At 41.6% G+C, this 24,285-nt stretch overlaps 1 protein-coding gene across 20 annotated transcripts in view; it reads right to left on the bottom strand.

The window, feature by feature from the left end:
- The window catches only part of GRIP1 (glutamate receptor interacting protein 1), a 356,892-nt gene that overhangs the window by 38,864 nt on the left and 293,743 nt on the right, over positions 1-24,285 (bottom strand). For all 20 annotated transcript variants that reach the window (XM_079994094.1, XM_079994090.1, XM_079994100.1 and 17 more), the window contains 3 exons: positions 21,993-22,076; positions 20,659-20,734; positions 17,678-17,823 (listed from right to left, as the gene is read on the bottom strand). In XM_079994094.1, coding sequence (XP_079850220.1) covers positions 17,678-17,823; positions 20,659-20,734; positions 21,993-22,076 — 306 coding nt within the window. The remainder of the gene's footprint in view (positions 1-17,677; positions 17,824-20,658; positions 20,735-21,992; positions 22,077-24,285) is intronic.

Below are 24,285 nucleotides of genomic sequence, written 5' to 3'. Positions count from 1 at the left end.
GCACAATTTGTGCCATATCGCCTGTTTTGGTCTGTGCTGCTTCTTCTGATCATGTTACACCCCGGTGTGCCGTTTGGGCTAGCAGCAATAAGCATACAGAATAGCATAGGATCTGAGAAGCACAGGATGCTGAATTAGCACAACTGACAGTCACAATGCCATCTGTCTGGCATCCCTAGATAGGCAGCTGTTACAAACAATTCAACTTAAGGGAACCCTACATATTATGCTATTTACACTTCCCCACCCTCTTTAAAGCGCTTACTTAAATTAGCCAGAGACAGTTTCCTGATGAAAATTGTGCCCACTGGCTATTTGTCCCTGCAGGTGTGCAGCTGTATCTCCCCCCGCCTCAATGTTATCCTTGCCTGCCTTTCCCTACAGCTGTTCTTTATCACATAGTTCTGTAATTTAAGGTAACCTTATATTTCATGTAACATCTATTTGGGACCTAAACTTTGCTTGGAATTTGATTTTGAGTCTCATGGGCGCTACCCAAAAGTGTTCCCCAAGAGTGGCTGGGGAAACTCAGCCAGATGGGTGGGGTATAAATAAATTATTATTATTATTATTATTATTATTATTATTATTATTATTATTATTTCATTTCATTACAGTGGTACCTTGGGTTACATATGCTTCAGGTTACATATGCTTCAGGTTACAGACTCTGCTAACCCAGAAATATCGCTTCAGGTTAAGAACCTTGCTTCAGGATGAGAACAGAAATTGTGCTCCGGTGGCACGGCAGCAGCAGGAGGCCCCATTAGCTAAAGTGGTGCTTCAGGTTAAGAACAGTTTCAGGTTAAGAACGGACCTCCAGAACGAATTAAATACTTAACCCGAGGTACCACTGTACTAACAACAAATGACATTCCTACCCATGCCATGTCCTTGTTTGGACCCATGAACCTAAATCTAGCACCAAGTTTGCACAGAGGAGACTTGCAAGTAAGCCGAACAAAGCGAGTCTTCAGACTTCAAGTGGAGGGAGGAGGAGGGTGAGAGGCCACACTTGGAATCTTTAATAACTCCAGAAACCGAGGGGGAAATGCTGGAAAAGGGGCTTGGGGACTAGCAGAATAGAGGCAGAGCGAGCCAACAAGGAAAAAACAGCAATGTAAGAAGGCACAATACAAGGTAAGTATATTTAGAAGACCCGAGGAGAGAGAAAAGAATGGGAGCAAATGGCGATCTGTCTGCACTCAACTAAGAAAGGAGCAAACTGAATCCTGGAAGTCCTGTATTCCAAAATGTTGCTGCCTGCCTTTGACCTCTGGGCCATTCTGCTGAGTTTTCATTGTAGGCAGGTCCGTGCAGAGGCAAGGGGCAGCAGAGTACACTTGTCCTGGGCCTTGGAGAGCTAAGCAGGTAGGGGCCCTTCACCAGGGACCAGCTGCTTTTTTTCTTCGAGTTTATAACTTTATTCTAACAAGGTTCCTGCCTCAGGCGTCTGACAAGCTCTGTACAGGCCTAATTGCAGGAATGGGAAAATAAATAGGAACACGGATATCCTGCCACGCAGCAAGGTTACCACTTCTGAAGGTCTCCCTCCATTTGTTACATTTAGACAATCTTGAGTTAGTGGTACCTCGGGTTACATACACTTCAAGTTACATACGCTTCAGGTTACAGACTCTGCTAACCCAGAAATAGTGCTTCAGGTTAAGAACTTTGCTTCAGGATGAGAACAGAAATCATGCTCCGGCGGTGCAGCAGCAGCAGAAGGCCCCATTAGCTAAAGTGGTGCTTCAGGTTAAGAACAGTTTCAGGTTAAGAACGGACCTCCGGAACAAATTAAGTAGTTAACCTGAGGTACCACTGTATACAGATAAGTCCTGTTATAATGGTGCACCAGGAACCCAAATCAAGCAGACAAGGTGAGCAAGCGCTGCCACCAAATTAGAGAAAGCAGAAGTCAAGTAATGGAGTGCGGGTCAAGGAAGCAAAACTAAATACGAGAAAGAGAGATCAGAAGACGATAATCAAGTGCATCTCCCCCGACAGAGACAGATTAGTTTATCATACGCAAGTAAAAAAGCATGAGTATGAAAAATGAACCATACAGATATGCATTATTCATGAGCAAAAGATGTTTCAGTCATTAAGATATTTACACCATGACTAAAGCACTTACACACTATGTTGATTTAACGGTTATGTAATTACATAAGATATGCTGATGAATGTTTGCACGGAAAACACTCCTAGATTTTTATTTCGTTAATAAGTTCCCCCACTTTTGAACATTGCATCTCAATCAGGACACAAGACTTTGATTAAGGCCTCCCAGAGGTACTGAGATTACCTTCGGCATGCTAATAACAACCTTGCCTTATTCAGCTAAACAACAGGGCACTTTCCTTCCTTATCACAAACATAAGAAGGGGGGGGGGGGAGATATTGTTAACATCTCACTCACGCAGTGTGGCATACAGATTTGGTTTGTAAGAATCCAAACAGAATGAGGCACCTCCTAACCCTTTCAAATGCTCTCAGAATATTATGTTGGTTCTCTGTGTTTAAGAAGGAGGTGGCTGTCAAAACACATTTATATAAGTGATCATAGTTGAATACAATAATCTATAAAAATATATTTAATAGAGAGGATGGGGGCACAGGAAAGAGACACCAAAGCTCATTCAGAGCAGCTGTTACCATAGCTCATGGCAACTAGAGTTATCCTACCTGTTATTTAGAAAGCTGATGTATTTCCTATTGCTAGCATGAATAGCAGATGAGTCATTCTTGTTGATTATAATCCAGCGAGTACAGGAATAAGAGTGTTTGCACAAAATGTGTATTAGATTATATGAGATTGTGGAACAATGTAGATCAGGAGTAGTCTTTCAGGGTGTGTTTTTTAATTTTAAAAACTACAATTCCCATCATTCTCTACTGTATGCCATGCTGCCTGGGGCTGATGGGAGTTGTAGTCCAAAACATATGGTTGGCTACCTCTGATCTAGATCAGAATGTTTGTAAAATCACCAACCACTTGATGGGAATATTAGTATTAGTAGGGAATATTCTATAGACTAAATGTGGGAAACCTTTATTACTTAGCAAAATGTTGCTGGAATACAATTCCCACCATCCCCATGCTAGCTGGGGCTGATGGGAGTTGGAGTCCATCAACATCTGGAGGATCATAGGTTTCCCACCCCTACTGTAGACCTTCCCACAATCCCATTTCTAGACTGGCTGTGGCTTCTCTGGATTACAGCTACTGAAATATCTAAGACGGAAATCCAAGATGTGACTATTTCACCTGTTTAAAACTCATGTTTTCAAAGTTATTTGCTTTAATTATAAAACAAAACATCTCTTGCCTTTTAATGTTGACTTTTAAGAGCAAATAAAATCAGATACAAGTAGAAAGCCCTACATTGTAACGTGACTAGTATAGATAAAGAAGACTGTTGTAAATGAATTATGCTTTCAACAGATAGGTTTCGAAAGGATGTGAATCATGGATGGAGAACAAAGCCACAAAAACGAACATTCCTACAATCATTATCTGCTTTCAGGTGCAGTCAATGGAAACTGAAAATTAAAGTGTTCTATATATATCATTCAGGAGCATGCTGAAATAATGGATTAAGAATGACAAAACTTTTGTTTGAGCCAAGTGTCTGAAGGACCACCATTAATAAATTATAATTCTAAAACCAATGCTTAATCATGCCAATAAAATGATAAAATATACATTTTTAATGCAGTGCTGGAGCTCAAGTTGGCCTGTAAATCACATAAGCAATTGATCTGGGTGCCTATATCCTTAATATAAGAACAGTGGTTAGGGTAAGACATTCTGCACATGCTCAAAGGTCCTCTCCTTTCTACTAGCTTATCGGTGTTCCAACCATGGCAGCAAAACTCCTGCATTCATATTTACCCCGGTTCATATTCATTTTTGCCCAACAGGTACATTTTAGCTAGGAGTAAATGAAACAGATACAGTGGTACCTTCGGTTACAAAGGCTTCGGGTTACAATCACTTCAGGTTACAAACTCTGCTAACCCAGAAGTAGTTGCTCCGGGTTGCGAACTTTGCCCCAGGATGAGAACAGAAATTGCGCACCAGCAGTGCGGCGGCAGCGGGAGGCCCCATTAGCGAAAGCGTGCCTCAGGTTAAGAATGGTTTCGGGTTAAGAACGGACCTCTGGAATGAATTAAGTTCGTAACCTGAGGTACCACTGTAGTTACATACATAGAAACCCTATGTACTTGTATATTTTCACCACAATCTTTGGCAAAATGAATCGATTCACTTTTCAGTTGAGGTGCAACTAAGTTGATAAGGATGCTGTGTAACTTCTGTATGGAACATGAGAAGTTTCAGAGCAGGAAACTGGACAAATTCCGTGATTCTAAACTACAGTGGAACCTCGGGTTAAGTACGTAATTCGTTCTGGAGGTCCGTTCTTAACCTGAAACTGTTCTTAACCTGAAGCATCACTTTAGCTAATGGGGCCTCCTGCTGCAGCTGTGCCACCGGAGCACAATTTCTGTTCTCATCCTGAAGCAAAGTTCTTAACCCGAGGTACTATTTCTGGGTTAGTAGAGTCTGTAACCTGAAGCATATGTAACCTGAAGCGTATGTAACCCAAGGTACCACTCAGCGGCGTAGTGTGGGTTGTCAGCACCCGGGGCAAGGCAAGTAATTTGCGCCCCCTAACCCGGGGCAAGGCAAGTAAATCGCTCTCTCTCTGCTCCGCACAGTGGGCGGCGACCCGGCAGCTCGGATCGGATTCGCACAGCCAGCACTGTGAGAGAGAGTGAGTGAGCCAGGTAGGGGCAGAGAGCTGCGAGTGCGCCCCCCAAAATGTTGCACCCAGTGCGGCTGGCACCCCCTGCACCCCCCACGCTACGCCACTGGTACCACTGTAAACCTGTGAACGGGGCGATGTCAAATGATCTTGATGGACAGACTTATCTGCTAAACCATGAACCAACATATTCTGGATTTCTCTAAAGGCTCACTGCAGAAGGAAGCTAAGAGTAGATACTTTCCCCCATTCTCTACTCCCCCAGTTTCCCCCCAAAAGGCACACCTGCTCTTTCCTCAGCAACCTTTTGCTATACATGACACAAATTCCTTCCTAATCTGTCTTGCATTAGCGGTTTAACCTTTTGAGTGTGACAACTTGTGCTATGCCACAATATACCAACAAGAGCCGGCACTTTCTGTGTTGCTAGGCTGCATTCGAGTGGTTCTTCATGCAAATGCACTTACTTTAATCATCATATAATTTTTACTACCTAGCCTGAATGCCAAGTAGATAAATCAGTGAAGCCTGGTTTTTCCTTATCTATACAGAGACAACACCTTTTTAATGTAATGTCTACTATACAGGGAGGAGTATTTTTTTTCTAATGCAAAAAACTGACAAGAAGTTTGCATGTCACTGAATACTCTTTCCTTAACCAAGCTACATCATTGCAGTGGAATATGGTTAATACACGTTTACATATTTATTTTTAGGGAAAAGGGTAGAGATGCCCCACTATTTAATTGCACATAGATTATACAGACTAATCCAGTGTTTCCCAACCTTGGGCCTTCAGCTGTTTTTGGACTACAACTCCCATCAACCTTAGCTAGCAAGACCAGTGGTCAGGGATGATGGGAATTGTAGTCCGAAAACAGCTGGAGGCCCAAGGTTGGGAAACACTGGACTAATCTACCTTCAGTAAAGGTCATGACTATACCATATGCAGTATTCACATAAGTGTTTGTTTTTACCAAAGTAACAGGGTTCATACCCTGGCTAAATTTATGCTTCGTTAATCAGAGTAACCTTTTATGCATTTCAGGTCTTGTGGGAAAATCAGAAACACTATCAGTGACCAAGTCCTGATAGTGAAAGCTGAAAAGTCAAAGCAGTCACTAATTTCCCCCTCAACAGTTCACATTATCTATGTTTAACAAGGTTAATCATAACAAAATAAAAAAAAATCCTTCCAGTAGCACCTTAAAGACCAACTACGTTAGTTCTTGGTATGAGCTTTTGTGTGCATGCACACGAAAAGTTTTGTTTTGACTATGGCAGACCAACACGGCTACCTATCTGTAACTAAGGTTAATCATGTGTGAAATCTAACGCCCAAAAATAACATTGGAAGGGAGTCAGCTAGTATATCGTGGCAGACAGAGTACAGGTGGTAAAGTAGGGCAGTTTCTAAATAATAAAACAACTATTTAAAAATTAAAATTATTCTTCAAAGAATTGGCTGCAAAGCCCAGAGTGTGGTCTGCACAGTAGCATATGTGTTTACTGCCCTCATGATCCTAGCAAAAGCCAAGGGCTTGCAGGGCTGATTAGTGTTTCCTTCATTTGTATTCAGTACATCTGTATGGAGATGGAAAATCCACTGGGAATAAGGGTGGGGGACACAATCTTCCTGCTTATTCTGAAAATCTGAATGGTTAGCTATGATAGTCCATGTCTGTACATCAGATAAATCTATCTGGGAAACTTGCAAAGAGTTAGAACACAATGGAGTAATTTTTTTGGTTGTGCTGCACAACTGGTATTTTTCTGATCTTCACCTCTGCTACAAGAAATTGGAAGTTTTAAGTGTAAATTAAGTTTATTATCATGCATGCATCCACACAGGATAAAAGATACACATTCAACACTGAGAGTGTTACATGTCTAGGAGAAATTGCAATACTAGTACTAGTATCATTATGAGATTGGGAACTGGCAATGTTTGACTACTGTGAATCTAACCTGCCATTTCTACAAACTGAAATAGTTTAATTATGATCTTGTTGTGAAACTCCCAAATGCAGCCAGGTGGATAAAATGCTACTGTCTATAAACTGCACCCAATTACTTGTTTTCAAAGAGAGCAGAAAGTAGTGCATAGCTAAAACGTGATTCTCCAGAACCCTTTTTTTTTTTTTTTTTACTGCCACTACAGTTATGATGAACTGTTGTTCTGTAGTACAGCAGTAAAGGAAAACTTCTCGGAAGTGCAGAAGCACAAGGCACAATCCCATGATAACAAACCATGGATTTTGTTAAGCTGAATGTAGTAGTCAGAAGCAGCTTATGGGCCATCAACGGCATGTCGCTATGTTCTAAGACAGGCACCCCCAACCTGCAGCCCTCCAGATGTTTTGGCCTACAACTCCCATGATCCCTAGCTAACAGGACCAGTGGTCAGGGATGATGGGAATTGCAGTCCAAACATCTGGAGGGCCGAAGGTTGGGGGTGCCTGTTCTAAGAGCTCGGATTGATAAATACTCTGATTCTGAACTGTTTCTCACTAAGTGGAATCCAATGGGTGTCACTCGGCTGACAATGGTCATCCACCAGCAGAATGGAAAAGGAAACACTTTTCAGTTATTCCTTCTTCTGCAGCCTCTGTCCTTCAAAAAACATATTGTCCCAGGGGTCAGCAAACTTTTTCAGCAGGGAGCTGGTCCACTGTCCCTCAGACCTTGTGGGGAGCCGGACTATATTTTGGGGAAAAAAATGAACGAATTCCTATGCCCCACAAATAACCGAGAGATGCATTTTATATAAAAGGACACACACATTCTACTCATGTAAAAACACGCTGATTCCTGGATAGTCCGGGGGCCGGACTGAGAAGGCGATTGGGCCGAATCCAGCCCCCAGGCCTTAGTTTGCCTACCCATGGTTCAGAAGGTTGGGGAGGAGATTCAAGGTGGAGACTACACCCTTTGATGAACAGTTGTAGAGAAGCTAAATGGTTAGAGCTCTACCTTCTGCTGGTCCCTGTCCTTCATGGAGCTTTGGGTGGTACTGGGGACATGCATTGGTGGCTTCAGAGTCTAGTTCTGACCAGCTCTGAGGGAAGTCCTATAATATCTCCCTTAATGGAGGTTTGTGTGTCTATGGTGCTTCAGTGTTGAGGGGCAAGCCAAGCCAATAAAGAAGTTCAACTTTCAGGGCAAAATAGCCAAGTCATCTCTTAGTAGGGGAGTGACTCCACTGAGTAGTTAAACAAGAGTTTCTGGGCATCAGCCTTGTAGTTGCACCAAAAGGTTGCTTCCGTTTTGGTAGCGCAGTCTCCTGAAGGATGCTGCCTTCTGGGCATCAACTCTTGGATCAAACTTCCCAGTGGGTTGAAGCAGAACATCTGGAGATGATCCAGAGTCTTTCAGCCCATACCTGATAATGTATATTTAAAAAATCAACACCTGGCATGTGGTGGTGGGTGGTGGTGGTGGTAAAGGTAAAGGTAAAGGTACCCCTGCCCGTACGGGCCAGTCTTGACAGACTCTGGGGTTGTGCGCCCATCTCACTTAAGAGGCCAGGGGCCAGCGTTGTCCGGAGACACTTCCGGGTCACGTGGCCAGCGTGACATCGCTGCTCTGGCCAGAGCCAGAGCCAGAGCCAGAGCCGCACACGGAAACGCCGTTTACCTTCCCGCTGGTAAGCGGTCCCTATTTATCTACTTGCACCCGGAGGTGCTTTCGAACTGCTAGGTTGGCAGGCGCTGGGACCGAGCAGCGGGAGCGCACCCCGCCGCAGGGATTCGAACCGCCGACCTTTCGATCGGCAAGCCCTAGGCGCTGAGGCTTTAACCCACAGCGCCACCTGCGTCCCTGGTGGTGGTGGTAGTGATGTGCAAAGTATCATATCATTATGCTCATCCCCTTTTGAGTTTCTGAAGAACATATATGTATCAATTTGGCAATATATTAAATGCAAGCACCAAGGTCATTACACTCCTATGCATACAATAGGATGACTCAACTAGGAAGTGTGTGCTCAAGGGAGGAAAAATCCAGGTGTTAGTTCAATAGCTAAGGGATTATTCTGTTTTTGCCCATGATGGAATAAAATTAGTCTGACTTGTGCAGCTCCACAGCAAAGACCTGATGTGCTCTCTTTCTGAAAGCAAATGGAAAATTTAAACATACAGAACTTTGAAGAAATCAGGGTTTTTCATCACCAATGGAAAAAAAATAGAGCAGAGAGACAGCATAATCTGTGCCTTTGGGTTAAAATACAGCTGGAATGTCAGATTTTATGTCTGCTGGCCCTGAAAGCATATCTTTAAGTACATATCACTATAAATAATATAAAGAGCTGCCGTGCTCACAAATTAATTTAAATTGCTAGACTAGCCAGTTTTTGTTTAACGGCAACAATCACAAATAGAAAAAGGTTAGAAGAGGAAGAACAGCACACACTGGGTAAGCTGTCAGAGCAGACAAATCCTAACTCTCACATAGGACTCTAAGTGATATATTCCCCTTTTTCTGACTGAAGAGATTGCTTTGAGACTGAGGGTGTTTCCATACGGCAGTTACTGTGGACTTAGCACTGCTCAGGCACACAAGTTTTGCGTGATGATGATGTCATCCTCATCAAAACACTGCCCCGTGGTTATTTTCCCAGATGCACAATTTCTGTGGAAAATCTTATCAGTAACAACAACAGCAACCTGGTGGGGAAAGAGTAAGTATGGATTGAATGAGAAAACAACACGAGACAGCATTGTGATGGGGAAGATGCCATATAGATGCTGCAAAAAAGCAAGCAAACAAACAAAACCTTGGCATGCATGAGCAGCACTGAGTGCACAATGAACTGCCATGTGGAAGCACCCAGAAAGGTGTATCCGTTGTTTTGGACTTGAGTCCAAAATGCCCTCCAAAGCCAAATCTAGTTTGTAATGGGTTCTCTGCTACTCAGCTAGTCTTTCCTGTGAACTTCCCCTTCCAAGACTACAATGTACACTGCTGACACATCCTTACCCCAAATTTTATTTTTTGAAAAGAGTGGATAGCAACAGCAAGTGCTGAGTTGCTTGGAAATGCATTATGTATGCACTAGACATTCCCTTTTTTTGCTTTGATATTCTTTATCTTTATTGTTGTCGTTATTGTTTTTCAGATGTATTGTTATATGTGATAGAGGATGTGATAGAGACATCCACAGATTGCCTGGATCTGCCTCTGTCTTTACCAGATCCGCTGCCAGCACACAACATACTCAGGTAACTCATTTTCCATAAATGTCAAGGTTTGGGAGTGCTGGAAAAGCCTACCATTTTTGTTTTACTTTTTTGGCCAGTGACAGGAATGCCAAGCAGCAATTCTTGCTGGGACCAGAGGTGGAGCAAGGTGGGTGTGGTCCGCCTCGGGTGTCACCTCCGAGGGGGTGACAAAATGATGTGCAGCACTCGATGTCTGTGAGAGATGCTGTGGCTTTGGCACGCACAGGCTTCCCACTGCCAAAATGGTCCGCCCACTGTGGCGATCACACAGGGTCCCTGGACATTCCACCGTCTATTGATCCCTGTGCCACCACTTTATTTTTCGCTGCCACCACCCAGGCCTTACCTGGTACAATACTGAGTCCAGTCAGGGTTAAATTGGAACATAAACTTCTGTTTATTTATTGCAGTTTAACAAGCGCATGGTTTCATAAACAGTATCAGTCAATTACAATCATGGGGTGCCTATCCAGACCTATAACTTCCGCTTCCTGCTCTCACTCACTAAACCACCTCTCAGATATTTACTTGTCTTCCTAGCTCCTAACTGTTCCTGACTCAGCTTATTTCGCTACACCAACTCAACCTACCCACAGACTCTATCCCAATTCACTCCCACTCCAACCAACCACCCAACTCCCAACGAACTCCTCCCTTCGCCCCTCCCAGAGCTGGTTTTGTAGTCTCTCTGACTCCACCCCCCTGGGTTCTGATTGAGTAACCTGTTTAACTATTTCACCTCCAGCACTCTCATATGTTAACGTCACACCGTCACACCCACTGGCTCCCCCTCAGCTGTAGGGTGGCAGGCAGAGAGAAATACCAATGCATGCAATCCACAATCTCTACAAAAGCTCAACAACTCTGGCTCTGCAAAATAAACAAATAAAGAAACAAACAAATAAAAAAAATCGAACCATTTTTGAAGGCAAAAAAATAAAATAGAAATTTCAATGGTGGGGCGGGGTGACAATAAATTTTTCGCACCGGGTACCCCCTGACCTTGCTATGCCACTGGCTGGGACAGCTAATGCTTGTAATTTCCCCAGATGCAATACTAGTAACATGCATGTCATTGGCACTGCCCTTTGGTGGCTGCACCAGAGAATCCAGTAGCAAGCTTGGTACTTCTTTCAGCATCGACACTAGACTGTCTGCAGCCACTACCTGCTAGGGTAGAGGTTAGGATGGGGGGGGGGAGCAGCCAAGAGAGGCATGGCTGCATAATTTAAGTATATGTTTTTATACTGAAAAACATCTGGAGCAGAAGTTCTTATTTTCCACACGCTGCAACTCACAGAATAGAGGTGGGGATGATGATGCCACCTTTGAGATGCCCCAGTTAAGTTAAACAATGATATTTTATTATCATCAGCCCTAGCCATTTAAAATGTGTGGAATTTTAAAAATCCATCTTTCTGCAAAAGCCTACGAGCATCTCAAAGTGCCAATAAAACACCTGATGTCTTTAATTGGATTTTCTGATTATAGTTTTTGCCTACCAGTAAATTATATTTCTTTGCGCAGGAGCCCCTCATTTCTATGAAAAGCTTAACAGCCTTCATGGGGAACACTGCAAGATTTTCACCTGAAATGTAAATGCATCATCCGCCATATTAAATTCCTCCATCCCTCAACATTCAGAAGGCCAGTAATACTATGTAATATACTTCTACCCCAATGATATTTTATTATTAAAGCTATTCATTCCTTTCCTATCTACATACATGTAGGATTTACATGCAGACAAGATCTCTTTTCAATTATTTCCCCTCAACAAACTCCATATAGTCTCTCTTTAACTGGAGTACACGTTAAATGAAACAAGGAAATAAAACAAGTTTTCTTGCCCACAATCAGCTTAATGCAGGCAATTTCTAATCTTAAAAATGGCTGATCAACATTATAATGACAGGGAAGGAAGCTGGTATATCTGCAATGCCTGGCTGGCAGCAAGTAATCCTGTTAATCTTGTTAGAAGTTTGGAAGCAGTTAATCTAAAACTCAGCTACACCAAAACCAAATAAATTGCAAATGCCCTTGTTTCTTCCATGAAATCTGCATATAATAAATTAAATGCAAAGTCATATTTGCAAGTACTGTAGAAGTACTTAACCTGACCTATTTACCAACCTGCACTTTGCCCCTCTACTTGGAAATACTTAACGCCAAACTACATATCATGTTATACACGTTATTGCATTTAACATAGCTGGGTTTTTAAACCAATTTCTCTCTCTCTCTCTCTCTCTCTCTCTCTCTCCCTCCCTCTCTCTCTCTCTCTCTCTCTCTGTGTGTGTAGGAGCAACAAGGACAGGGAGTGCATGATTAAAATCCTCTCAAAATTGCTTTTTGCACTGGGAGCAAAATTCCCACTGGTGCCAGTGGGTGGGTCCGTGTATTCTGTAGTGTGTGTGTTTCTGATTAAGGAAAAGAGCTTGAAGCCTGAAGTTGGAAGAAAGGAGACAGAGAGCTAGAAAAAGAAGTGATTAGCTGATTAACTGAAACTGGGGGTTCCTCTGAGGGTCTGAGGAGCCTGATATCTGCTGCTTACTGAAGGAGAGACCATTTGCTTACAGTATGTTCTGCTTGTGTATTGCAAATGATACCTTTTTACAATATGTGCCAGTTTGGATTAACATATTTTGGCTTAATGAATTGATACATAAATGTGACTTTTGTCCATGAACGTAGCTCCTTCAATCAAACCCGGAAGCTCTCATTAATCATCAGAACCAGAGAGCTATGGTTATCAGTTTTGGAACAAACCAGGGTATTAAACCACGTTTTGAAGTTGATTTAATATCCTGACTTGTTCCAAAACTGATAACCATAGCTCTCCTGGTTTGGATGAAACATGACATCATGGTTAATTATTGACTTCCTAACTTTGTGCTGCAAAAGGAGAAATGAAAGAACGACTCCAAAAAAATTGCACATATCTGGACTGAGACATGATTCAGCTAATATATGATGGCCTGAATATGACCACAAAGTCCCCAACATTCCCTCATCCTAAGGAAACAATGTTCTGCTCCAGCATTGCCCCTCAAACTTCTCACTGTTTAAGGACATGGGGAGTGCTTAAATATATTATTGTAATGTAAGTGGGTTTAACAATATGAACTGCTGCCCCCCCCTTGTTAATTCAGATAATGAAACTTTACTTGTACTTATTTGGCAATAATTAAATTTCATTTCACCTTTATAGTCCATTTCCTACAGGGAACAATGCTTATGCAACTGATTTTAATGAGGCCTATGTTTCAAAAGTGCTAGAGAAAAATGTTAATTGGGCCTGTTAGAGCCATTTGCAAGTTTGTAGTATGCAAACTAAACTATTTTTACGTCTCTTTTGGGGAGGACTTGAAGTTTTAAAAAGATAAGACACAACTCGATGTTTGAATACCTTTAGGTGAGTTAAAACTACTCCCTTCCCCATAACCTTCTCTTTGCAGGTAACTAATTAGACCAAATAAGAATGCCCACTGAAAACAATATATTCAGTGGCATATTAGGGAGCTTAATAATTTAGCTGGGTTGACCACCATTCTAACAACTTGCTTCAATATGACTTCAGAAAGAAAGTGACATATGGACTACAACTTGAACATAGCCAGGCACAAAGAGCAATAAGAACAGGGGTCAGCAAGGTTTATTTTGCCTGGGCCAGACTGGTCCCATGGAGATCCCTCCATGGGGTGGATCACGCATGCGCACGAGCACATGTGCCCGTGATTTTTGGCACTGCAGAAGTGAGTCCCCACGATGCGCTGGTTTAGCGCAGCATGTGAGCAAGCAGCTCGGTTCAGGGGGGGCTCATGGACCGGTCAAATGACCTCGGCAGGCCGCTTCCAGCCCATGGGCCTTAGGTTGCTGACCCCTGAATAAGAGGAATCTGTTTTTATCATTTTAACTTACAAAACCATGCAGTACAGCAGTTTGTGCCAAAATTTATATTGGGTCTTGCCTTTGTCTGGGTGATGGAGACAGTGACAAAGGTTGAAGGAGTACCTTTTCCTAAATCAGCTTCCTCATTCTCCTGCTGACGCCCTTGGCTTAACAAGACTACATTAGTATGCATCCACTTCACTCCTCAGTTACAGGGGAGAACAAACCTTGTTTATAGGTCATATGAGGACAGAGCTGAACCACAAGCTCCATTTTGGATGACACACTAAGCCAAACCTTGGCCTATCTCAGCATGTCACAGCAGAAAAAGGGACCAGGGAGGAGCAAACCAGCTGCCAAGGTTTGACTTGAGATGCTGTCAGAAGCAGGCCTTCTGGGGAGACTCAGTAGACACCAACCTTGCTTTCTTTTAGGCACCTGGTAAAATCTTTTCATTTATTAGCTTTTAAAAAGTACCTTTTACATAGTCTTAAGTGCCACTCATCTTTTATTTGTGTGTTTTTTTTTAAAAAAAATGTATTGGTAAACCACCTTGTAATCAATTTTGATGAAAGGAGATGTATAGTTATTTTAAAGGGTTCTAGATTCAGGTAGGTAGCCTTTTTGGTCTGATGCAGTCAAAATATATAAAAAAATAAAAAAAATTGTCCAGTAGCACCTTAGAGACCAACTAAGTTTGTTCTTGGTATGAGCTTTTGTGTGCATGCACACTTCTCCAGATACACTGAAACAGAAGTAACCAGACCCTTATATATAGTGGGAGAGTGGGGTGGGTTTTTTTTGCAGTCGTTAACAGTCGGCAACAGGTTTAAAATACCCATTGAGTCACTCACCCATCTCCAACTACCCTCCTGAAAAAAACCCCACCCTCCCACTATATATAAGGGTCTGGTGACTTCTGTTTCAGTGTATCTGAAGTGTGCATGCACACGAAAGCTTATACCAGGGGTCAGGTTTACCTCGCCTGGGCCAGTTCACTCCAGCAGAGATCCCTTTGTGGGTTGGATTGCATGTGCGCGTGAACACACGTGTGTGATTTCCGGCATCTGCGTCTGCGCATAGGCGATTTCCGGCATCTGCACATGTGCAGATGCGATTTTCAGTGCCGATTCAGCACAGCGCAGCGCGCAGGGACGTGCCAAGTGGGCGGTTCGGTTCGGGGGCGGCTCGTGTGCCGGTTAGACAACCTCCGTGGGCCACTTGTGGCCCAAGGGCCTTAGGTTGCCTACCCCTGGCTTATACCAAGAACAAACTTAGTTTGTCTCTAAGGTGCTACTAGACATTTTTAAAAATTTTTTAATTCTTATATTTTAAAGGGTGTTAAAAAAACATAAATATAGTGGTATCTCGGGTTACATACACTTCAGGTTACAGACGCTTCAGATAACAGACTCTGCTAACCCAGAAATACTACCTCGGGTTAAGATCTTTGCTTCAGGATGAGAACAGAAATCGTGCTCCGGCGGTGTGGCAGCGGCAGGAGGCCCCATTAGCTAAAGTGGTGCTTCAGGTTAAGAACAGTTTCAGGTTAAGAACGGACCTCTGGAACGAATAAAGTACTTAACCCAAGGTACCACTGTAAATGAAGTGCAAACTATCATATCTTTGGTGCAATCTTTTCAACCCGTTGCATTTCTGGGAGATACAGCATTCCCACAGCCTGAACATTTGTCACCGAGCTGTACTTCAGAGAGCAGGTTCCTCATCAAGGGCACAGTGCTCAATGCATAAGTGATGTGTATGCATAATGATCTAAACTCTTCTCGCGAGCAGGAAACAGACAGCTGTGTTCACAGAACTACCATCATTTGTCTGTGTTTCAAAACCAAACTTTGAATCATAAAGCCATAAAAAAACAGAAGGTAACCTCTTCCCAGTCTGGTAAAAGTAGTACATTTACAGAATGAAGAGTGGATGGCTAGATTAGTCAACATGAATTACAGAGCATTTTGCTTTGAATATAGCTCATTAGTTTGTTAGGATGTAATTGCCAACTTTCTCTGCAGATGAAGGGCAGTGTATGGTTGCCTGTCAGTTCACAGTCTAGCGTGCAGCTGGCCTACACATGCAACGAGGTGGCAAACTCTTAAAGTCTAATCACATTTTAGGTTGGATCAATTTTCCCTGTAAATAGGCCTATGAGAAATGAAAGCTTTCATCTTGGTTCTGTGTTGAGAGGAAGAAACTCAGGACCTGAACAACTGACTGTGTACTATGCAAACATTTCCTTTTTTTGCAGAGGTTGCTGAAGTTTCTTTGAACCCTGTGAGTATCTATCCAGACGTGTTTATTCAGGCAAATCCCTTATAAAGGCTATAAGTTTGCTTGTGATTGGGGGAGTAAAATAAGTACTCTTTGTTCTTGGTCATTGGCTTCATCTTTGTTAGGAGATTTGCTGAAACAGATGCTGTTATCGTATTAGTCCTTCTTACTATGGTATGGTATTTTATTGTAATATTGCATATGCTTTTAAGCTGATTTCATCAGACACTGTTTGTTGCCTTGGGAAACTATTGTATTTGGAAAGGCAGCTAACAAATTAAAAAACCTAACACCTGAAACAGTCCTTGGCATAATTTATTTACTGATCTAGTTTAAAACTCTATTCTTTGAATGGGGAAGACAAGACCATTTTTAATTCTAAACCTGCATATTTAAGTTTTGTTGCATCCAGATGTTTCTTTTGAGTTTTTAGTGCTGAAAAGTTTTTCCTTAAATATAATTCATCTGGCCCTTGACACAACCCATTAAAAAACCTATGCTGTTAGGCTTCATACTAGCAAGTGCAACTACCTGACTAGCCATAGATCATAGAATTTCTAGTATGACCATTTTAGGAGGTTAGGAGTCTCAAGTAATAATTTTCCATACAAGGGCACATTCTCTACCTATACCCTTATCTAGTAACAGCTATACTCCCAAACAGAATAATTAGATTCTGTGAAGAATATCACAAGGAAAAGTGCCCCATGGGTATTATCTCACAAAGCCAATTGACTTGCCTCGTATTTTTCTTGTTCCTGAGGAGACTTTTAAATCCCTTATTGATAAGAAAATGCAGTTAATCTTCCATTCCATGGCCTTGTGTAAGGCCTACCATAAAAAATGAAAAAGCTATAAAGTCTGTGCTGTTTTATGTAACTTCCATGGGCTACTAAATGAAGGATGAAATTTTTGTACCATCCTTTCTGAAGGCAACTATAGTTTGCCATGTTATTTATCTTGTATACTTGGAAAGACATTTAGCCTTCCATAATCTTCTAAAGAGCATCTGCAAACCATAATTTTCTACTTTGAAGTAGGTTTCTTAAGGAGAAAAAAAATGACACTTTTCTCTGCCTTGATTCCAGGATTTAGGGTCTCCCCGCCCCCCCAGTTTTGCTGTTGTTTTGACTTTGTCTGTCACTAAACACACATAAAAGTTAGTGTCACACTACACAAGCATGTTTTTAATTAAAAAAACCTGTTTTGAGAGAAATACCAATGCACCATAATCTCCTTTGTACAAGTAAACCTCACTTGAATAACTGAGAGTTACTGCCTTGATAGGAACTATGATAAGCTCTCACTCTGCAAACCATGAAACTCTAAATTACAATAAAATACTGTTCACCTCTCCACGAACCAAGAGAGATTAATGAGATGCTGCTGATGGGAATATCTGTGCTGCTAGAGGCATAACGGGTCATAATCATTGTTCAAGTAGCCTCTAAAGGATGGACAGTAAAATGTCACAGATGGCTCCCAGAATGAAAGCTCAGCATTTTAACATACCCATAACCGAGACATCGTATTCTATCAGCAGAGTTGCTTCTTGCCCACATTGTTTGAGAATGCTCATGGCTTCGCTGTGTGATGTCCCGACCAGACGAATTCCATCAACGCTAAGCAACCTGTCACCAGGCTTTATTGTCCCCTCCCTGAAAGAAGATTAAAAGGACAGTCATTATTAATTTGATAAAATGCAATTTGGAGACAGTAGGCATATGCAAAGTGGTTCCCTAACACTCTCTTCTGACATTTGGTGCAGCTGCCTTTTCTCTTAATATCGATTATGACAGCAATACAGTTCAGGGATCACTAGCAAAAGGGAAATTGCTTTCATCCGAAAATCAGTGATGGAGAAATAGCAGCACATTGCTAAGTAACATGGACATTGTGAGGAAGTACAACAAATATTCCCTCCCATCCTCAAATAAACATGTGCCTATTCCAGTTAGGGTTCCACAACAGCACAAAAAAATATTTATCAGTATATAGGTTAGTAAAATATCACATTTGCCTGTGCATCTCTGACCATTAAATACCAGGCTAAGTATAAAAGTCTACCCTGGAATATCTGAGTTTTCATTTTTGGCACCTCCCAACAGGAAATGGGTTCCAGAATTGTGAATCGGTCTCAGGTCACCTTCAGGACGCAAAGTAAACTGCCCAAGGCATCCACATTGCTTTGTAGCCAATATCTGGAGGCATCTCCTGTAGCAAGATCTAGGTGGCCACAGCAATTTCCCTGTTGCCATGTGCAGAGGGCCAGAATAATTTGATTACAGGAACATTTAGTACTTCCTACTACTGTGAGAGATTTTACTTTCTTGGGCTCCATGATCACTGCAGATGGTGACAACAGTCATGACATTAAAAGACGCCTGCTTCTTGGGAGAAAAGCAATGACAAACCTAGACAGCATCTTAAAAAGCAGAGACATCACCTTGCCAACAAAGGTCTATATAGTTAAAGCTATGGTTTTCTCAGTAGTGATGTATGGAAGTGAGAGCTGGACCATAAAGAAGGCTGATCGCCGAAGAATTGATGCTTTTGAATTATGGTGCTGGAGGAGACTCTTGAGAGTCCCATGGACTGCAAGAAGATCAAACCTCTCTATTCTTAAGGAAATCAGCCCTGAGTGCTCACTGGAAGAACAGATCATGAAGCTGAGGCTCCAATACTTTGGCCACCTCATGAGAAGAGAAGACTCCTTGGAAAAGACCCTGACGTTGGGAAAGATTGAGGGCACAAGGAGAAGGGGACGACAAAGGACGAGATGGTTGGATAGTGTTCTCGAAGCTACCAGCATGAGTTTGACCAAACTGCAGGAGGCAGTGGAAGACAGAAGTGCCTGGCGTGCTCTGGTCCATGGGGTCACGAAGAGTCGGACACGACTAAACGACTAAACAACAACAACAACTACTGTATAAGCCAGCCGTCCTCAACCTGGTTGGTGCTTTCTATATATCTTGGAGCACAATGTCAGACCCAGCCAACATGGCTAGTGGTCAGAGATGCTGGAAGCTGTAGTCCTCTCCAAAGTATCTAGAGGACGCCAGGTTAGGCAAGCTATGAAACACTTTGTCATCCCTTCTAACATGTTGAATTGGGAGCAGTGGGAAGTATAAGTTTGCCCTTTGAATGTTTCATTGCCACACTATAAGAGTGCCCTTAGCCAATATCTGTGGCTGGTATGAAAGATAGCAATCTATAATATCAACATGTCATACTCAAAATTTTAAACAATGGTGAGGAACCTGGTGTCCTCCAGCATGCAGAGGTCATGACTGTTGGGCATGGTGGCTAGGGGTTGGAAGTTGGAGTCCAACAACATCTGAAGGGCCCCATCCCTGTTTTAGCAGGGGGAAGTTGTAAACAGTGAAGGCTCATTAACTTCACAGCCAATTTTTCAAGTTCTTGATTTCCTCCCTTGCGAGTTGAAAGGAAATTGACTAGTGTTTTTTTCTGGCCTTGGTATGGACCACAACATGCTTTCAGCTATGAAAGAAGATGCAAGAAAGAGATTTCCCAAACTACTTGTCTTTCATAGTATTTGCCCCATTCCAAATGTGATGTGCATGCAGGCATAAAAAACAGGGGGAGGGGAGAGATTCCTCATCAACATCTATGAAGGATATGCTCTTAGCAAGCACAAAGGTGGCTTATGACTGAACAGAATGGCAAGTGAGCTAGAGCAATCACAAAGAATCACCGAATCATCTTGGTTGACTGCAAACAAACATTCCTCACAAGAAAAATCAATGGCATTATTAAGAGATTTCAGATTTCTGCCCCTTCCAAAATGTTTACACACACTAGAAGACCCTTAAGCTAAATTCCCACTCAGCTACAAAGCCCACTGGGTGATGTTTGGTCTAAATCTCAGCCTAATATCACTCCCAGGATTCTTGTGAAAATAAAAAAGGGAATGGGGATATGTGGTGTCTTGACCTCCCTAGAGAAAAGGCAGGATATAAATTATGTGATGACAATGACAACTACTACTATTAAATATGTATTAAGTAAAGTACCAACAAAACCTGCAAGGAGTTAGGGTTTGGACATTAAAAATTTTTTAATACAGAACCCTTCTTCCAAAAGTGAAAGAAAAAATCTTGAAATGTGAGGAAAAAACACCTTAAAGCTTAACAATAGGAAAGTTACAAGATAAACTAAATTTGCATACTGCAAAGGTGTTCTATTCCTCTTGAAGCATTCAGAAATGATTAAACCCTACTTAGCAAAACAAGCTGTCTCTCAATTAAAATTCATTCCATGTAGTCTTGTCCAATACCTATTATTACTAATACAATAAAATGTATAATTTATAAGGCACAATGGATAAGACACGAATGTGTCTATTGTGCTTCCCAGATATATGTCTTAACTGGTACCTCCCACCAAACAATTTATCCTTTAGCTTTTTGTATATCCTTTTCTCTCGTATATGTATGTGTGTGTCTACATGTTCTGCAGAAGACGAATTGTACCTGTCAGCAGGTCCTCCAGGTCTAACACATGTTATTACAACAGGACGAGATTTATTTCTGTCATCATGTGCTCCACCTAGGAAAAGAGAACGAAATTGCTATCTTCTTGCTACTCCTTGTCACTTCCAAAGCAACCATCTTGAAAAATCTGCAGCAGACACTAACAGAAAACCCTCTTCCCGTCCCCAATAAACCGCCAAACTTTAAGGCCAGTGAAGTAACTCTATGGTGTATCGTTAGTTCAAGATCCAGGGGGGCTGGCTGAACACAATCTAGCTCAGGTGAGCTGTGCCCAAATCCCACAGAAAGCAAAGGAATGGTACTTAGTGATGGCTAAATTCTCATATTAATTTCAAGCTGAAAAATTGGAGCAGGACAGTAAATACTGAAACCAATATACACAACATATGTAGGTCAGAAGTAGTTACCATACAGACAGCCCTTTCCTTTATGAGTCTGCCTGAATTCTGAGATCTACAAAAAGAGATACTTCTCATATTCCTGCCAACATCTTAGGCAGGGATATGGGAGAGGGTCTTTTCATTGGGTGCATCCTGCTTTTAGAATTAAAGGGGTGCGTGTCTTGATCTCTCTTCAGTATTCTTATTACTTAGACAGGTGATCTCTCTCTGTTTATTTTATTTTATTTTATTTATTTCTGGAATTTCAAAACTGTTCTTCATCCATGTGGATCCCACAGTGGTTTACAAGCATTAAACACAATTAAAATGTTAAAATCTACAATGAAACAACCAAGATCTCTTAAAAAACCTGCACTTGGGAAAAAATAAAGCCACAGCAGTTAATAATAACCCATACAGCCTTGCACAATCCAATTAAATTCTGCAGAAGTCCTGAGTAAACAGATGTGTCTGGACTGTCTTCAAGGGTCGTCCCACATATAGAGCATATTACAGTAGACATGAAGTTACTTTCAATTTTTGGTGTTTTATTATTTTTTGGTATGGTACCGACTGGTGCTTACTTCTTCTGTTTATATGTTGCTACATAGTATTTTATTGCTTGTTGTGTTTTTATTCAGATTGTCAGACTGCCATGGCAGAAATGTGGAATAAAAATGTAAATAAACCTTTTTAAAAAACAAGGTCCAAGGAGTCAAATATTGGCACATGCTCACTTTACCTGCCTTAATCTAGATATTAGAACACAACTAACAGTAAGAACTGTGATTCTTAAAACTGTGTAGGACAAGGGACATCTTTACCAGCTCTGCTGTGGGACAAATAGGTGGAGAGAAAGGGGAATGGTAGACAGAATAGGCTTATAACGGACAGCAAGCTAGAAGAAAAAATGAAGTGTTTGGAAGAACTTACCTCTTATTACAAACCCAAAAGTGTTCCCTTCTTTATGTAAAGTAACTTCCACAGTTCTAAAAACGAGACCTGAACCCTGTACAGCTGAAAAATTAAAACAATTTTTCCAATTATACTATGTACAATAATACAAACATTTACAGTCATTAATGAAGTACTTCTAATATAATAAATTCATTCAGATTTAGATTTAGAAAAAAAACCCCCTAAAATACAGGAACAACCAGCTTCTGAGAGGTTTCGACAGAGCCATGCTGACTGACACAATTTGAGACAGGTTTCTGTGTTTAAACAATGGTTTTAATAATCTTACTCCTCTGCCCTATAAGTATAAGCTTATAGAATTGTAAATCTTGGAAGAACTAAGGCTGTATTCAGCTCTTCAGGTGTTTTCTGATTGATTGATTGATTGATTGATTGGTTGGTTGATCTTTGAAATCTGTCTTGCTAGATATCAGAGAGCTTTAGAGTAATGAACAGCAATGCAGAATATATATATAACCTTCAGGATACTATTTATATCTTGTCAGCCTCAAAATATTCCTATAACCCAGAGTACTACATTTCCAGTTCTATAGCCAAGAAGCTGCAACTGAGATGTCTGTCAGTATTGCTGAGCTAGCAATTGAACACAAGTGTCTTCATTTCTAATACCCTCTTATTCATAGACAACACTGGTGTGTGTGGGTGTACCTGAGAGGAAAGGAGAAAGAGAATAGTAAAAAGAAGTATGGCATGACAAGGAACTGTGTCCTTTGTTGACCAGATACTGACAGTACTAGCTAGACACTGATCATTCAGTTTCATTACCAGATATACTTGTACAAGGTCAGAAATTCTGAAAACTTAAATGAACAGTTATGGTTGTAACTGTAATGCAGCGTGACAGACTCATTTTTCGATTCAGTGGACAAAAATCACACACATGCAACCTAACAGTGTAAACAGAGTTGTTACATTCCTATGAAGTTCACCGTATGCTCAGTTGATAAAGTTAATCAGAGCCCCTAATTCAGATCACAAAGCTTAATTATTGACACCAAAGAACATCATAAACAGAGCACTGAAGTTCAGAATTGTTAATAAAAACATCAAATTTAATTCAACGACCAGGACCTAAACACCGCTGAGCAACAAGCACCGAACGTACCATTGATTTCAGAAATGGTGTGCTGGGTTGCACCTCTAATTTTTATGACTGGGATGCACTGAAATGACTATAGAAATAAAGTCATTTTATTTCCCTCTCTGTATGTATGACGGTGCGTTTGTTTTGTACATATGAACAAGAAACAGAAGCCAACAAAGGGCTGTATGGACAAAGGATAAGAATGCATTTCAAATAAGGTCTGCCTTGCTTCCCAGTTGACCTGAGTGCAATGGGACAAAATAAACAGAAAATTTGTTTAGGGTGGGGGAATAAATCTACCCCACATCCCACACAATGAAATCACAGGGTGCAGTATTAGCTTCTGGTGTGAGTGCTTTTTCTTATTTCCACGTACGTAAATGGCCAACATTCATTAATATATAGAAGAGTAAAGTGCTGCTCTTTGGGGAGAATGTTGTGATGGGGTTAAACAACCTGAAGTTACCAACTCTTCCACAGCTTCTTTTATCCACACGTACCCTAACTCAGTCAGACAGATGGGCAATTTGCTAGCGACTGAGACGAGTGAAGCTAAAAATATACTGATGGTCATGTTAGTACAAAACAATGAGGCACCTGAAACTGGATCATGTGAAGAGAAAGAGTGGGAGCTGGGGAGAAAGCCCAATTTCAGCACCTGAAGGTGTTAAGTGTTCCAAACCATGGCATGTGGTGGGGCTGTGGTCTAAACCACTGAGCATCTTGGGCTTGCCGATTGGAAGATCAGCAGTTTGAATCTCCGCAACAGAGTGAACTCCCGTTGCTCTGTCTCAGCTCCTGCCAACCTAGCAGTTCTAAAGCACGCCAGTGCAAGTAGATAAATAGATACTGCTACGGCGGGAAAGGAAACGGCATTTCCCTGTGCTCTGGTTTCCGTCATGGTGTTCTGTTGCGCCAGAAACAGTTTAGTCATGCTGGCCACATGACCTGGAAAACTGTCTGTGGACAAATGCCGGCTCCCTTGGCCTGAAAGCGAGATGAGCACTGCAGCCCCAGTCGCCTTTGATTGGACTTAACCATCCATAGGTCATTTACCTTTTTTTTTTACTATTTCAGTTTTGAAAAACCAGTAACAGTTGAACATCCCCATTACCCTCACTCATGTAAGAGTATTTTGCACACATAATTATCACAGTTTAGAGC

This window comes from Podarcis cretensis (assembly GCF_951804945.1).
Source record: "Podarcis cretensis genome assembly, chromosome: 10".
Classification (NCBI taxonomy): Eukaryota; Metazoa; Chordata; class Lepidosauria; order Squamata; family Lacertidae; genus Podarcis; species Podarcis cretensis.
The sequence above is the reverse complement of the archived record's forward strand: the minus strand, read 5'-3'. Positions and strand labels throughout refer to the sequence as shown.